We start from the raw sequence: 17,009 nt of genomic DNA, 5'->3' as shown, positions 1-17,009 counted from the left end.
GGGATTGATTCGGATGATGAGTGAAAATTGTTCATGTCACTTCACTAGTTATCTTCATCACCATCATCAACATCATCATTGTCATCGTCATCATCGATCTTATCACCTGTGGCTTGGTTTTGGTTTTCTGAAATAATTAAATTTATTGATAAAATTTGTTGAAAATCTTGAAAACATATTGATATTGAACCTTTCCTTGATTGAGAACACTGGTGACATTGCTAAATCCACTTCACCAAGTATTTTTCTTTCAGGATTTCATTTAAACGTTGAAGCCAAAACATCTTCAGCTCAAAATAGCCCTGGAGGTAAAATAATGAGGTCTGCATGCATCATCCCAGTTTGAACGGAGATGAATCATCTGTTGTTTTAAACTCAGAATATAATAAATGATAATATATCTCCATGTAAACCACGATTAGCGTCAGCGTTAAACTTGGATTAGGAATACAAATCTAAATGAAGTGGAATTTACATTACAACCAATATTCTCAATTCCATGTCAGTATTGAAGTGAAGTTGATGTGGTAGATAACGACTTGAAAATGTCTCAACCACTCATTTATTAGACTCTAGTTTTGATTGCTAAACCATGTCTCTAGTAAACTGAGTTTACTGAATAAACATGTTTATTAAAAAGTTGAGAAACTAGTTTTAATTGCTACACCATCATCAATATGTAGTGTACGCAGTTTATTTAGTAATTATTTATTAAAATTAGTATTTAGTAATTACAATAAGTAGAACTATGTAATATGAAATAATCACCTCCAAGTACTACTCTTAGTGTACTAACTATCAAGTACCAATTTAATTGAAATTGCCACACTCACTTATTTACTAGAGGTTGAAAATGTTGTATAGTGAAATTCATAGTTATATAGTTGAATAAATATATCTAATTTATACATAATTAAATTCAATTAATACTAGAAAATATATAAAAATTATATTAGAATAATACTTTTGTGAGAAACTATACATCGTAAGTAACAATTGAAAGTAACAATAGGTAAAACCCTGCGAAGTTTGGGAGGGGCAAAAAGAAATAACCCAAGAGACCAGAGATGGGTGAAACTCCAGGCACAAATGTGGGTCAAGAGGCTGAGTCAAGGGTGGCCGGGCGCCCTAGAGGCATCTTGGCCACCCCTTCCTCAGTGGAAGGACCTTCAGAGAAGGCCAGGAGTGGAACTCACGTAGGTCACGAGGACTAATCAGTCTGTAGAGACTGCCAAGCATATCACACTGGATTGCGACAAGCAACCAGATGATGAATCGGATGTTAGTATAGGGAAAAACTCCAGGTTCTTGTAAAGGACACAGGTATTGGTTTGCCTAACTAACATACTACTTGGGAACACAATAAGCTTCGGTTGACGTGTGGGGTTCTTTGAACCTTTGGATCCTTGAATCCGTCCCTTCAAAAACAATAAAAAATTGAAAACTTTATTCACATCTACTCACCTTTATTTGAATTTTTTGCAGCATCAGCATTTACCAAAGTTGTAAGAAAATCGTTGATTTCCTCTTTTGCTTTTTTCATTTGACCGATCAAAGATGACAAGTCATCGAGAGCTTCCCTGCCACTGCAACACCGTCGACGACAATTAATAATATAAATAGGTAATCGATAAATGTTTTTTTTCAATTTATTTACTCTTAGTAAAAGTTTATAGAGTAACATTGTATGAAAATACACTATCATCAGAGACGATTAATGCAATGGCATTATTGATGGTATATTTTCTCTATGCTATCATGCATTCTAATAGTGAAGGAAGTTCAACATTGACTGGATTTGAAATTTTTCAATTATCTTAGGTAAAAGTTGAGATTAGACTAGATTCGTTCATTTAGATTACAATATATGGCGTATACATTGATACATAACAACTGACAATACAGCTAATTCAAGTTCACTGATATATATATATATACCTATGTATATTTATATTTGAATTTACATGTTTTGTATTATGGTACCTTGTCAAGCAACCACTTTGAGGTTTGCTTAAGGTAGCTTATTTATTCAATAAACGTTTTTCTATTCTATTCTGTTCTATTCAATAAATCTTACATGGTGTGTATTGGTGAATTATTGAACGATATGAAAATTAAATGCAATTTCAATCAATATTTTATAATATTGACTTGATTTAAATTATAAGGTATGAATTGCAGGTTTATTGAACGATATAAAGATGAAATGTAATTTGAATTAAGATTACATAATATTGACTTGATTTCGATTATAAGAATACACGAAGCAACACTTTATGTCTATTCAATGTGATTGTTGGAAAGAGGCCGTTAAAAGCATGATTGAAGGTAGTTGAAGCAGCCTGCACACAGGGACAATGTCTAGACCTGGAGATTATTAGCGGCTACTGCAATCACTGGGCAAAGCACAATCTTTCAGGGATATTAGTAGCGTCTAATGGTAGCTGCTACCGCCGTTTGACAGTTTAGATTTTGTTAAATTGGTTTAATGAATAGCTTAAAATTTTACACGAAAACTATTAAACAATAAAAACAAAAATTAAAACATTATAAATCAAATTATTTATAAGAAGCAAACAGAACTCATCCACCATTTGTAGATTTTAGGCTATACAGGTGATTTAAAATGAATGAAATGGCATCCACCCAATCAAATTAAATAGAATGACGTGCAAGCTGCCTGAAAGGTTGTCTTCGTCATTAAAACAATTGTTATCTGGTTAAATACATGTTTGAATGTATCACAGAGAGATGAGCCTTCTAATAAAATTGATGGAAGATAATATGTAAGATTGATAAATAAGGAAAAAATCTGGTGTGGTACACTCACAAAACTTTCCTTGCTCATATTTGAAACTACGATCAGACTTCTATATATATATATATAATTGTTTTCAGAGTACTTTTTCTTTGTGCGAATATTGTAAAATTAAATGATTTTTTTAGTCGTCATTTTTTTAAAGTCGTCAAACAGCTGTTCTACACACGAAATATCTCGACTATGTGTTCTTTTTATGAACTGCTTTACCTACCTACCTCATGCACGAGAAGGAGGCTACAAAGTCCATTTCTCAAGGATGGGGGTGGACTCCTCATCAGTTTCTCAGAGAGGAGACTCATTCCAGTTGATAGAGCCGATAAATAACTATACAGGGTATGAATTTGAAAAAAATCGGTCAAGTCATTTTTGAGAAAATCGTGAAACACATGTTTTTTTAGTGATTATCCGCCATTTTTCTCAATAATATTACGGAGCTCTTGAAATTTTCCCAGAAATGAGACTCATGTCGGTTGATAGGGCTAATAAATAGCTATCCATGGTATAAATTTGAAGAAAATGGTTAGATCCGTTTCCGAGAAAACCGTAAAAAACATGGTTTTTTAGTCATTATCCGCCATTTTTCTCAATAATATTACGGAGCTCCTGAAATTTTCCCAGAAATGAGACTCATGTCAGTTGATAGGGCTTATAAATAGCTATCCATGGTATGAATTTCAAGAAAATCGTTCGAGCCGTTTTCGAGAAAACCGTGAAAAACATGGTTTTTTAGTGATTATCCGCCATTTTTCTCAATAATATTACGGAGCTCCTGGAATTTTTCCAGAAATGAGACTCATGTCAGTTGATAGGGCCTATAAATAGCTATTCATGGTATAAATTTGAAGAAAATCGTTAGAGCCATTTTCGAGAAAAACGTGAAAAACATGGTTTTTTAGTAATTATCCGCCATTTTTTCCGCCATCTTGAATTGAATTTTATTGAATTTCTTATTGTCGGGTCCTCATGGTATAAGGACCTTAAGTTTGAAATTTCAAGTCAATCGGTTAATTAGGAATGGAGTTATCGTGTTCACAGACATACACACACACACACATACACACACACACACACACATACACACACACAGACCAATACCCAAAAATCATGTTTTTGGACTCAGGGGACCTTGAAACGTATAGAAAACTTGAAATTGGGGTACCTTAATTTTTTTTGGAAAGCAATACTTTCCTTACCTATGGTAATAGGGCAAGGAAAGTAAAAATAAGTAATTTCAAACAGTGTTCATCACAGATTGGTATCGACTTTACAACTTGATGGATATGAATTTTTCCTCCTCACTTTTTGTGAGTGTATTATCTTCTCTGAACAATGAGATATTGTACACTAACTTATAAAATACCAAAACGAAAAAATGGTTCACCAGTGTATTGAAATCAATGCGATGCTATTTTTCGTTTTGTGGGATGAATGAAAATGCACAAAAGATTCAGAGGACGAACTAAGATATTTGAGTTAAAAGAAAGAGTACAATGAAAAAAATATATAAATTGAAGAAATTGGCAAATTATGAACTTATCAATATGGCAAGAGATGAGTGTGAAATGGCTCGGAAAATTGTCAGAAAACAATGGCTTCAAAGCCATGAACATAAATTCCAATAGCTCCCAAAGCTCTCAATAATATTCTTTGATACAATGATTAATTTTTAATTCTTTGTACATGTCTCAAAAACAATAAAATCTTCTGGTGGTAATTCTGGCTCGCAAAATGGAGTGGTGTAACACTCTGACTCGTTGGTGAGCTTTGATAAATCTATTCCTGTCGATTTTTTCGAATGGAACTCAGTTTTAGAATAGTTTAACTAGTCAATCTTAATCTCTCAAGAAGCGAGAATATTTTTGGACTCTCTAATTACAGGAAGAAAACCTTTTCTAATATCTTGATTTAACCAATGACTTTTCTCATTAGTCACAAAGTGCTTGATGATACGATTTTTTCAATTTGATAAATAGTATAACAATTTTCAAGAAGGGAGACTCAAGTAAACTCAAATAAACCTAGAACTTCAGACCAATAGCTATTGTGTCCATCATTGGAAAAATAATTTAATCAAGTTTAGTCTTGCAGTTGAATGAATATTTTTCATAAATAATATGAACACCAGCACGGCTTCCGTCCTAAACATAATACTGTTATGGCTATGTAAACTATTGTTAAATGTATTCTTCACAGCTTTGAAAGTAGAAAAATAGTAAAAGCTAATTTAATTGACCTTGAAAAAGTTCAAATTTCAATTGACATTTTTATATCCTATAAGAAAAGTTGTTTTTCTAAGGGATAAGCTGAAACTAACTAAATCAAATTTGTCAAATCGTAAACAGAGGGTAGTGATTGATAATGAATGCTCAGTTTTTGAAAGTCGTCAAACAGCTGTTCTACACACGAAATATCTCGACTATGTGTTCTTTTTATGAACTGCTTTACCTACCTACCTCATGCACGAGAAGGAGGCTACAAAGTCCATTTCTCAAGGATGGGGTGGACTCCTCATCAGTTTCTCAGAGAGGAGACTCATTCCAGTTGATAGAGCCGATAAATAACTATACAGGGTATGAATTTGAAAAAAATCGGTCAAGTCATTTTTGAGAAAATCGTGAAACACATGTTTTTTTAGTGATTATCCGCCATTTTTCTCAATAATATTACGGAGCTCTTGAAATTTTCCCAGAAATGAGACTCATGTCAGTTGATAGGGCTTATAAATAGCTATCCATGGTATAAATTGAAGAAAATCGTTAGAGCCATTTTCGAGAAAAACGTGAAAAACATGGTTTTTTAGTGATTATCCGCCATTTTTCTCAATAATATTACGGAGCTCCTGAAATTTTCCCAGAAATGAGACTCATGTCAGTTGATAGGGCCTATAAATAGCTATTCATGGTATAAATTGAAGAAAATCGTTAGAGCCATTTTCGAGAAAAACGTGAAAAACATGGTTTTTTAGTGATTATCCGCCATTTTTCTCAATAATATTACGGAGCTCCTGGAATTTTTCCAGAAATGAGACTCATGTCAGTTGATAGGGCCTATAAATAGCTATTCATGGTATAAATTGAAGAAAATCGTTAGAGCCATTTTCGAGAAAAACGTGAAAAACATGGTTTTTTAGTGATTATCCGCCATTTTTTCCGCCATCTTGAATTGAATTTTATTGAATTTCTTATTGTCGGGTCCTCATGGTATAAGGACCTTAAGTTTGAAATTTCAAGTCAATCGGTTAATTAGGAATGGAGTTATCGTGTTCACAGACATACACACACACACACATACACACACACACACACATACACACACACACACATACACACACACACACATACACACACACACACATACACACACACACACATACACACACACACACATACACACACACACACATACACACACACACACATACACACACACACACATACACACACACACACATACACACACACACACATACACACACACACACATACACACACACACACATACACACACACACACATACACACACACACACATACACACACACACACATACACACACACACACATACACACACACACACATACACACACACACACATACACACACACACACATACACACACACACACATACACACACACACACATACACACACACACACATACACACACACACACATACACACACACACACATACACACACACACACATACACACACACACACATACACACACACACACATACACACACACACACATACACACACACACACATACACACACACACACATACACACACACACACATACACACACACACACATACACACACACACACATACACACACACACACATACACACACACACACATACACACACACACACATACACACACACACACATACACACACACACACATACACACACACACACATACACACACACACACATACACACACACACACATACACACACACACACATACACACACACACACATACACACACACACACATACACACACACACACATACACACACACACACATACACACACACACACATACACACACACACACATACACACACACACACATACACACACACACACATACACACACACACACATACACACACACACACATACACACACACACACATACACACACACACACATACACACACACACACATACACACACACACACATACACACACACACACATACACACACACACACATGGATGAATGAAAATGCACAAAAGATTCAGAGGACGAACTAAGATATTTGAGTTAAAAGAAAGAGTACAATGAAAAAAATATATAAATTGAAGAAATTGGCAAATTATGAACTTATCAATATGGCAAGAGATGAGTGTGAAATGGCTCGGAAAATTGTCAGAAAACAATGGCTTCAAAGCCATGAACAGAAATTCCAATAGCTCCCAAAGCTCTCAATAATATTCTTTGATACAATGATTAATTCTTAATTCTTTGTACATGTCTCAAAAACAATAAAATCTTCTGGTGGTAATTCTGGCTCGCAAAATGGAGTGGTGTAACACTCTGACTCGTTGGTGAACTTTGATAAATCTATTCCTGTCGATTTTTTCGAATGGAACTCAGTTTTAGAATAGTTTAACTAGTCAATCTTAATCTCTCAAGAAGCGAGAATATTTTTGGACTCTCTAATTACAGGAAGAAAACCTTTTCTAATATCTTAATTTAACCAATGACTTTTCTCATTAGTCACAAAGTGCTTGATGATACGATTTTTTCAATTTGATAAATAGTATAACAATTTTCAAGAAGGGAGACTCAAGTAAACTCAAATAAACCTAGAACTTCAGACCAATAGCTATTGTGTCCATCATTGGAAAAATAATTTAATCAAGTTTAGTCTTGCAGTTGAATGAATATTTTTCATAAATAATATGAACACCAGCACGGCTTCCGTCCTAAACATAATACTGTTATGGCTATGTAAACTATTGTTAAATGTATTCTTCACAGCTTTGAAAGTAGAAAAATAGTAAAAGCTAATTTAATTGACCTTGAAAAAGTTCAAATTTCAATTGAATTTTTTATATCCTATAAGAAAAGCTGTTTTTCTAAGGGATAAGCTGAAACTAACTAAATCAAATTTGTCAAACTGTAAACAGAGGGTAGTGATTGATAATGAATGCTCAGTTTTTGAAGATGTTGTTGCTGGCGTCCCACAAGGATGTGCTTTGAGCCCTTTTATGCATTTCATTTTTATTAACGAACTTTATTGTAATATTCCACTATTGTCTGATCTTTACGCCGATTACAGTATCATTAATCTGCTATGATGATGTTGGATATAAGTTGTCATAAGCTCTTGCTTCTGCTAAATCATGATTTGAGTCTAATAATGATAGCAAAACAGAATTTACATGCTTCTCTTCAAGGGATAATCCAGAAGATAATGATATAAAGCGTCAAATCAAAATGTTGGGATTCACGTAAGAGAGAAGTGTGGGTTGGGAGCCTCACATTATAGGTTTGTGTAGGAGCTTCTCCCGAGTCGTCTATCAGATGACTTGAGCTATCATTGAACTCTGAATCCTTGGTACTTGCATACTAAGGACTTGTTCATTCCCTCATATCTTATATGGTATACACCTATGGGAATTCTTTCCATGCTAAAAAAGTTTTCTTTTGACAAAAAATGGAGTGAGAGTGTGAGAGTTGCAGTGAGAGTTCAAGTGTGAGACAACTTGATAAACAGAGATTCATGCAGAAAAAGCTTTCGAAGACTAAGAATATCGATGTTTCCTTTTTTCTCATGTCAGAGAAACAATCATGACTAGACTATCCGGCATAGAAATGATTTTTAAATTCCATACGACTCTCTACGACATGGTGTAGCCCACCGACCACATAGTACAAATAGACAGAGCAATCATATTACTACAGCAATAAGACCTATGAAGGCAAGTCGGCCATCATAGTTGGGTCTAGAAACGCAAAATCCAGCTGAGATGCTGAAAATTGTAGTGCCCGACCACAAATACAACATCGTTTAGCCCCCTTGGGATAAAGTAAAAATTTTCAAATTTGGTGTACTTATACCCAATGAGCCACTGATTTTAATTGTGTAACTAAAATTACAAGTTTCGAATTCATTCAGCTTTAATGAGTAAAAAAGATTGAAAGTTTTTCGCATATTCAAAAACGTGACATGAAAAAGTTGGTATGCGAGGAAAAATTTGGTAGGCGAGTTTTGTAAGCGAGAAAGTTTTCGATAAAAATATTAATTTATTTTTTATTTGTACCTTTTTTCTAAGATCAGCCGTTCTCCTGACATTCTTGGGAGAACGGAAGCGCTCATAATGATGCCGAGCCGCACACAACTGTGTGCCGCTCTCAGTTCTTTTCCCATTACATTTTTCCGTCATATTTGTTGTGTCTTCACACTACAAATGGCTTCAAAAGTCAGCTTGCTTGCTGCGTCTATTTGTATTATGTGGTTGCTGGTATGGCCACCTCTTTTAGGGAATTAAAAGTCTTCCTTCAGCTGTTAAAGAGCTGTCAATAACAAAGTATAAGAAAGTTGAGAGGAGTAAATTAGAGGGTCTATTATTTACTAGTTTGGGTGTTTCATGAGAATTATGCTATTCCTATTGTATCTACTCAGTATTAATTGTGTTCTGTATGTTGAATTCTGCATCATGTACTTATACAGTATTTCTATGTTTTATGACGAGCTCTTTGAAAGCCCTGAAGAGCTACCTGATAACCAGGCCATTCTACCCTGTGGAGGAATTTCTGCAGAATGACGACCACGACGCGACCGCGTTTCCAGTGGGATGAAAACAAGCAAGTATCAAGAGCTTATACACTGTGTGAAATGCCTGGAAGATTAAAGAATCTTGCAGCTTTGCAAGTGACTAGATGAAGCTGCCGGTGCAAAGTCCAAACCTCTACTCACAGGGACAATAGACGGGATTCTCGTCGTTTATTACCAGGTTTCTATTGTCCCTTCAAGCATGTTATACTTTGGATCAACTAAAAATATATATTTTTCCATTTGAGAGTGCTTGTACACTGAGCCTGATTTTGGTGTCTAGCTGGTGTCTCACTTGGGACTCCAAACCGGACATCTCTTCGATATAGGTAATATTGATGTCTCAAAAGAAACCACAGTCATCTCAGCCTAGTATTCTAATGGATTGTATAAACTTGGATTGTATTTTTTCTTTGGCCGACTCATGCTATCTTGAACAGCTACTTGAGCTTGAGTAATGAGATGAGATGAGATGTGATGAACAAAAAGTATGTGTTTGACGGTCTCGATCCCATAACTGTTTCAGTGGCTATTTATCAAGTTGATAATCCTACAATAAAATTTACTTTAAACTCACATCATTAGTTGAATGGAAAGTATTTATGTAATTTATTAGGCAAGCTGGCAGTGCATTATCAGACTGAGCTCAGAATCCAAATTGATGGGTGACTTTGAGCAGAGACAAACATGAGTTAACACAAGGTTCACGAGTAAGGTAGAGTTAGGATATCAAATGCTGGAATACTGTCGACAAAGGTTCAAAGCAGTTTGTTACATACAATTCAGTAAGTTGTTTGTGGATTTATTGACAAATGACAAAGACTGGACTTCAGTGGTTATGAAAAAAGGTAAACTCAGAAAAGAAACCTCTGCATTGAATGTTCAATCTTCTGTAACTGCCAAATTACATGGTAAAACCAATTTTAGAAAAAACAAAAACTTCATCACTGGTAGTTTGATTGGTGTAGAGGGTCTGTCAATTGGGGATCACAAAAAATTTATTTTTGTTTCAAGATTCACACCCACTACAACCTGTGAAAACGTGTCAGAATTTTTAAAGAATAAAAGTGTTAGCGATCTAACAGTTGAGAAACTTGTTTCAAATTATCCTGACTCTTATGCTTCATTCAAGATTGGTGATCCTGAGAGTTTGATGTTATGTACAAGGCTGACTTTTGGCCAAAAAATACCTAAATTGCAAAATATTTTGCAAGGAAGCAAAGTGGCAACAACAGTTTAAACTTGAAGACCACCCAAAGAATAGTCAATACTTAGTTGATAGTTCTCTTACTCAGTCAAATTGTAACTGTGAAGTAAATTTAAATGAGAGTAAAAAATCAAACTTGGTTGTAATTCATTGGAATAGTCAAGGCGTTATTAACAAATTAGATGAACTTTATTGTCTTTTGAGCAAGTATAATGTTGATTTATTTTGTATCTGTGAACATTGGGTGGCGGTGCATGAGCTCTCTGAACTCTCAGTGATGGGATACAACTGCACTAGTGCTTATTGCAAACCTTCTGGGCGAAGAGGTGGAACGGCAATTTTTATAAAGAATGGTCTTGTTGGTGCTGAGATCTCCTACCTCATAGATCTGTCTGTTCAGCGGGTGTGTGAGATTTCTGCAGTCTTAATCAATGATCTAAATATTATCTGCATTGAAGTTTACAGAGTTCCAGTGGAGAGTAATTTTGAAAACTTTATTGATATTCTTTGTAGAATGCTGGACTTGCTCAATTGCAGGAATAAATCCAATGCTTCAGTCATCCTCTGTGATGACTTCAATGTAAACATATTGTCTGAATCTAGTCATACTGTGATATTGAATAATTTATTACATAGCTTTAATCTTAATTTGATAGTCAATGAAGTAACGAGACCTGCCTATGTTGGAAATGAATTAGGTTCATGCATAGATAATATAGCTTCATCTATTCATAGGGATAGAATTATTTCTGTAAAAGTTGAACCGATGGTAGTCTCGGATCATTTTGCCATCATTTTCCATGCTATGTTGGATCTGGATTCTAAAGTAACTTATGATTCTAATTACAAGTTTCAGAGTTCTAGGAAAATTATTAGGCCATTGACGTATTCAAATATTCCTTTATTCGAATCGCTGATTAGTATGATTAATTGGATTGAGATCTATTCTATTGATTCTTTGGAGGATAAATTTATGTTTTTCAATAGAAAATTTCTAACTGCTGTTGAGCTATGCTTTCCTGTTAAGAATGTAATGTGCAAGAAAAAAGCTGCTCCTACCTGTAAATGGTATAATGATGATATTAGACAATTAAAGAATGACTGTTTGAGTATGAGTTATTATGTATGAGTTATTCAGAAAATCAGGTTTGGTTCATTACAAAGATAAGTATAATTTATTAAGAAACATATTCAAGAAGACTGTGAGGAAAGCCAAATTCAATGACAATTGCAATCGTGTGCTGACAGCTAAAAATAAACCCAAAGAATTGTGGTCTATTGTAAAAGAGAATCTGAACAAGAACGATTTAAAAGACAGTAGGCTAATTAAAATGATTGCCTGACAGCAGGTGGTTTTAATTATTTCTTTATTGAAAGTGTTGGTAATATTGTCCAAAGAGTAGGCTCCCTACCTCTGTAAATGATATTTCTTATTATCTTGACATTCACAAACAAGATAATCCTATATTAAATTCTTTCTCTTTTTCATGTATTACTGTTGAGCAGGTGTATAATTCTATATTATCTCTCAGTAAAAGTGCTTGTCTTGATGTTTACTATTTAAATTCATGTTTTATGAAATTGGCTGCACCATTTGTATGTGAAGTGTTGTGTTACCTTTTTAATATTTGTATTAAGGATGGTGTATTTCCTAAATGTCTGAGATTAATTAAAGTTATTCCTTTGTTGAAAAAAGGTTCACATCTGGATTACAACAATTATAGGCCTGTTTCCATTATTCCTATAATTTCAAAGATATTTGAGATGGTACTCTATAAGCATATCATAAGCTATTTTGAAAGTAATCCACTGTTCACAAATAGTCAATTTGGATATAGATCTAAAAGAGGTACTCATGGTGCTATATCTGAATTTATGAAAAACTGTATTAACTGGCTGGATGGTAAGAACAAAGTTTCTAGTAGTTTTTATGACATGTCAAAGGCTTTTGACACCATATCTCATGAGATTTTAGTAAAAAACTCCAGTTTTATGGGTTTGATGATGTGTCTATTAAGCTTATGATTTCCTATTTAAGTGATAGATTTCAGGCTTCTTTTTATAAGAGTTCTCTTTCTCATTTTCTGAAGGTTCAGACAGGTGCACCCCAGGGTTCCACACTTGGACCTATACTCTTCATTATTTATACTAATGACTTGCCAGCTGCTATAAGTAATGGAGATATTAAGGCGTTTATGTTTGCTGATGATCTGGCAGTCCAGATTAAGTGTGGAAAGATTTTTACCAATTTGAATGTATTGGGACAGATTAATGCGACTATTGAGGACTGGCCAGCTGCGAACTTTCTTTGTCTCAATAAAGATGAGACCCAGTTGTTAGATTTTGACTTTGGTTGTAAGACAGATATTAGTTATGTCATTTTGACTTTGGTTGTAAGACAGATATTAGTTATGTCAAATTTCTTGGCATCACATTGCAGAGTAATGTGAAATGGGAAAATCATATTTTTTCATTGGTTAAGAAAATATCTAGAGGCATTTTTATGTTATGTAGATTAAGAAATATTGTTAGCATTGATGTGTTGGTATATTATGATAATTGGTATATAGAGTTGGTATATAATAATTGATTTAGCTGTATATTATGCTTACATTCAGTCACACCTGTTGTATGGTATTTTGGCATGGGGAGAGATACCAATATGAAGAAACTTTTTGTTGTACAAAAAAGGGCCATAAGGATCATTTTTAAAGTAGATAGTAGAGCACATTGTCGACCTCTGTTTAAAAAACTAAATATTATGACTGTTTATGCTTTTTATTTGTTTGAGTGTCTGATGTATACCAGAGAAAATCTACCGTATCCATCTTACCCATAAATAGTAATATTCACAATCATCTTACAAGACAAGCAAAAGCACTTAGATTATCACAGTGCAATTACCATTTAACCTTAAAAAGTTTTGTTGAATTTGGAAAGAGGTTATTTAATAAACTGCCTGCTCATATTAAAGAATGTGATATTAATAGTTTTAAGGTTTTTGTTAAAACGATTCTAATTGACTGCTGTCCATATGGTTATGAGGATTTGTGGTGATGTCTTTGTATTATCTTAACTGTGATATATCTGTTTTAAAAATGTTTCTTATATTATATAGAATTTGCTTATCTTTGTCTTATTTTTGTATATATTACGATGTGACTGTGATGACTATTAACGTTTATTGTTATATTTTATAATTTTTTATTGAATTGTTGACTTTGTCTTGCATTTTTGTTAAAGTGTTCTGAAAATAAATGAATCTTGAATCTATTGGTAGGTACAACAAATGACCATTTTTACCGTGAATAGGAACAGTGCCAACTATATACAGGTTATATTGATAAATTGTGTCGAGACGATTTCTCAATTTAAATTTGGCCAAGATAAAACGTTAACTAGCAGCAGTACGGTTACGTTTAGTTTCAGATTAGCCTACTGAAAGTAATTTCCTGGTAAGTTAAGTACTTTTTTCAAGCATCCCCCAGATGTTCAAAACTTGACCATTGATCAATTTTAAAAATGAATTTTTGAGCGTTGCAAATTTGTTACGGAATTCTATGTGGCTAAAGTGCACGTCCAGTGCCAACATACCTGTCATCAAATTTTTGGTTGGAATCGATTTAATATGTTATTTTGAGCACAAAATCACAAAAATTAAACTGGACGTGCACTTACACCTTCTATGTTAAAAGATAACCTTTGATCACAATCTCAAAAATGTCACAATTTGCTTACTTCTCAAAATATGTATTAGCAATAAGATATTAAGGTTTTGTGAAAGATATACTGTAATAAGCAAACAATTAACGTTAAATCTATAATATTCAATACTCAACTCACGCTAGTTTAAGGTCGACCACACTATGAACAACACCGCTGTTATCTTGCAATTTTACAGAAATACCTTTCTCACTCGCTAAACTATCATTATTATCCATTTTTACAAAGTCGAATAATCAATAACGCTTCATGTAGAGAGAACACAAAAATTTGTGCCAATTGTATTTATAAAATATGCCGTGAAAATGATTATTCATTCATAGATCACAGGAGGGTAAATATAATCTCGAACATAACCTCTAAAAACTAAACATTATGGCAGAGCTTAGACCATTTTATAGAGTAGACACGCTGGGAAGTCTAGCCTCTGAAGCCAACATCTACTACCAAATCCGCCCATATTGACGTCACACCAAGCTACAACGGGTCGCATGAATTGGGAATATCTGGAACTCAAAATATCTTGCAGCTGGCCGGAATTGGAAATATATGGAACTCTGAATATGTTGACAGGCGGAACTCCGAATATTTGTCAGACAGCGGAATTGGAAATATCCGGAACTCGAAATATGTTGCTAGGCGGAATTGGGAGTATCTGGAACTCAAATTACTTGTTTGGCAGATGGCGGAATTGGAAATATCTGGAACTCAAAATATCGGTGTCAAAGTGGGAATACTAGTAATGTGTTTGTCATGGGTCGCCTGAATTGGGAATATCTGGAACTCAAAATATCTTGCAGCTGGCCGGAATTGGAAATATATGGAACTCCGAATATGTTGACAGGCGGAACTCCGAATATCGTGCAGGCCGGCGGAACTCAAAATATCTTGTCAGCTGGTGGAATTGAAAGTATGTCGAATTGGAAATATATCGAACTCACAGTATCGATCGTTATTAGCGAGACTGTGTAAATGTGTGATGAAACAAATTTATCGCAAAACAAATATGAAAGGTTCTATAGTGAGGTCCACGTTATAATGACTATTAGATCAACTTTGGTTTTGCTATCCTTGTCTATCATTCGACAAAGCCGGTGGTATTATCCTTTTCTAGTTCCACAACGATGCCAATTATGTTTATGACACTGTAGAAATATAATTAATTAATGCAAAGAATCGGCATCGCTATTCTTCTATCTTTATCCACTGCCATTATAACGTGGACCTCACTATAATAATATAGTTAACCTAGAATTAATTCATCAACAGTCGTCAGTCTTGTTTGAAATTGAAACAGATAACAGAGTTTTGAAAACTTGCAAAATATGTACATGACTATTATTTTATAAACCACTATAACTTAATTTTAATTTGTGTTTTTACTGTTGGTTATGGTATTAGTTATAAAATGAAGTAGCAATAATGTAGCATACCTAATAAAAAAATCTTTATTATAACAAGAAAGAAACTGACTTATATGTTGGTAAGTAGGTATTTCATTATTTAGGATTTGAATTTTCCTATTGAAATATTATGTTGCTATTTATCCATGATAACAATTAATGTTTATTTATTTTTCAAGGTTGTTGGTCATTAACTTAGTTACATAGGTACAGTATTTCCTAATACATTTAGAGTTAAACAATAAGCAAGTTTCACTGTGAATCAATGAGATTGGTTGGTCAACATTGTTTCATTGTTTATCACTTTATTTTATAATCATGGGTATCACATAAAGTAATACAATAAGAAAGACAACTATATATTTTCAATGTTTTTAATTAAAAACATCAAACTTAAAACTAGAGTAGCATACCATATTTTATTGATTTGACTTATTTTGGCTATTTAGTTTTATTCTGATGATAATTCACTTAGCCTATATTTATTTAATTTATGCTAGGCCTAATTGGAAACTATTTTTCAGATAACAATAGCAATTGCTTTCCTGCGTATCATCATTACTACTGCCTATATCGTACCTATATTTTGAGTTTTCTGTGGAGAACGAATGGCTCAAGTTAATGAAGCTAATGAAATATCAAAAACCTACCAAGTAAGTTTTCTTTTAATATCAACCTATTAAAACTAGATGTAAGTTACTTAAGTTTTGTGAAATGGTTTATTTACTTCTTTATGATTTAACTTCTTCAGCCCTTGCGAGTAATGCCAGGTCTTCGGCAACATTAAAAACAAGAAACTTTATAAAATCTATAAAATATAAGTTGATGTGTTCCAATAATCTAATGAAATTAATTAACATTTGCAATAAGTAAACGTAGGTAGGCTACTGAGGCACACATACTTGATTTGCTATGTTTTCATATAGAAAATGAAGTTTTCCTGTACGGTAGCTGTTTTCCTATTATCACAAATAGCTTAGCCCCTTATCCTGTCTCGCTTTCTGTGTTTTATTGGGTGCACTACAAGCTTTTTAGTGAATCTATAGCAATG

At 33.8% G+C, this 17,009-nt stretch overlaps 1 protein-coding gene across 2 annotated transcripts in view; it reads right to left on the bottom strand.

Moving 5' to 3' along the window:
- LOC111044210 overlaps window positions 1-14,956 on the bottom strand; it is a 45,918-nt gene extending 30,962 nt beyond the window's left edge. For both annotated transcript variants that reach the window (XM_039434285.1, XM_039434286.1), the window contains exons 1-2: window positions 14,676-14,956; window positions 1,465-1,586 (exon numbers count right to left, since the gene is read on the bottom strand). In XM_039434285.1, coding sequence (XP_039290219.1) covers window positions 1,465-1,494 — 30 coding nt within the window. In that variant the 5' untranslated portion in view covers window positions 1,495-1,586; window positions 14,676-14,956. The remainder of the gene's footprint in view (window positions 1-1,464; window positions 1,587-14,675) is intronic.
- Between the last annotated feature and the right edge of the window lie 2,053 nt (window positions 14,957-17,009).

Source organism: Nilaparvata lugens, chromosome 8 (genome assembly GCF_014356525.2).
Source record: "Nilaparvata lugens isolate BPH chromosome 8, ASM1435652v1, whole genome shotgun sequence".
Lineage (NCBI taxonomy): Eukaryota > Metazoa > Arthropoda > Insecta > Hemiptera > Delphacidae > Nilaparvata > Nilaparvata lugens.
This window is presented reverse-complemented; position numbering and strand designations above follow the sequence as displayed.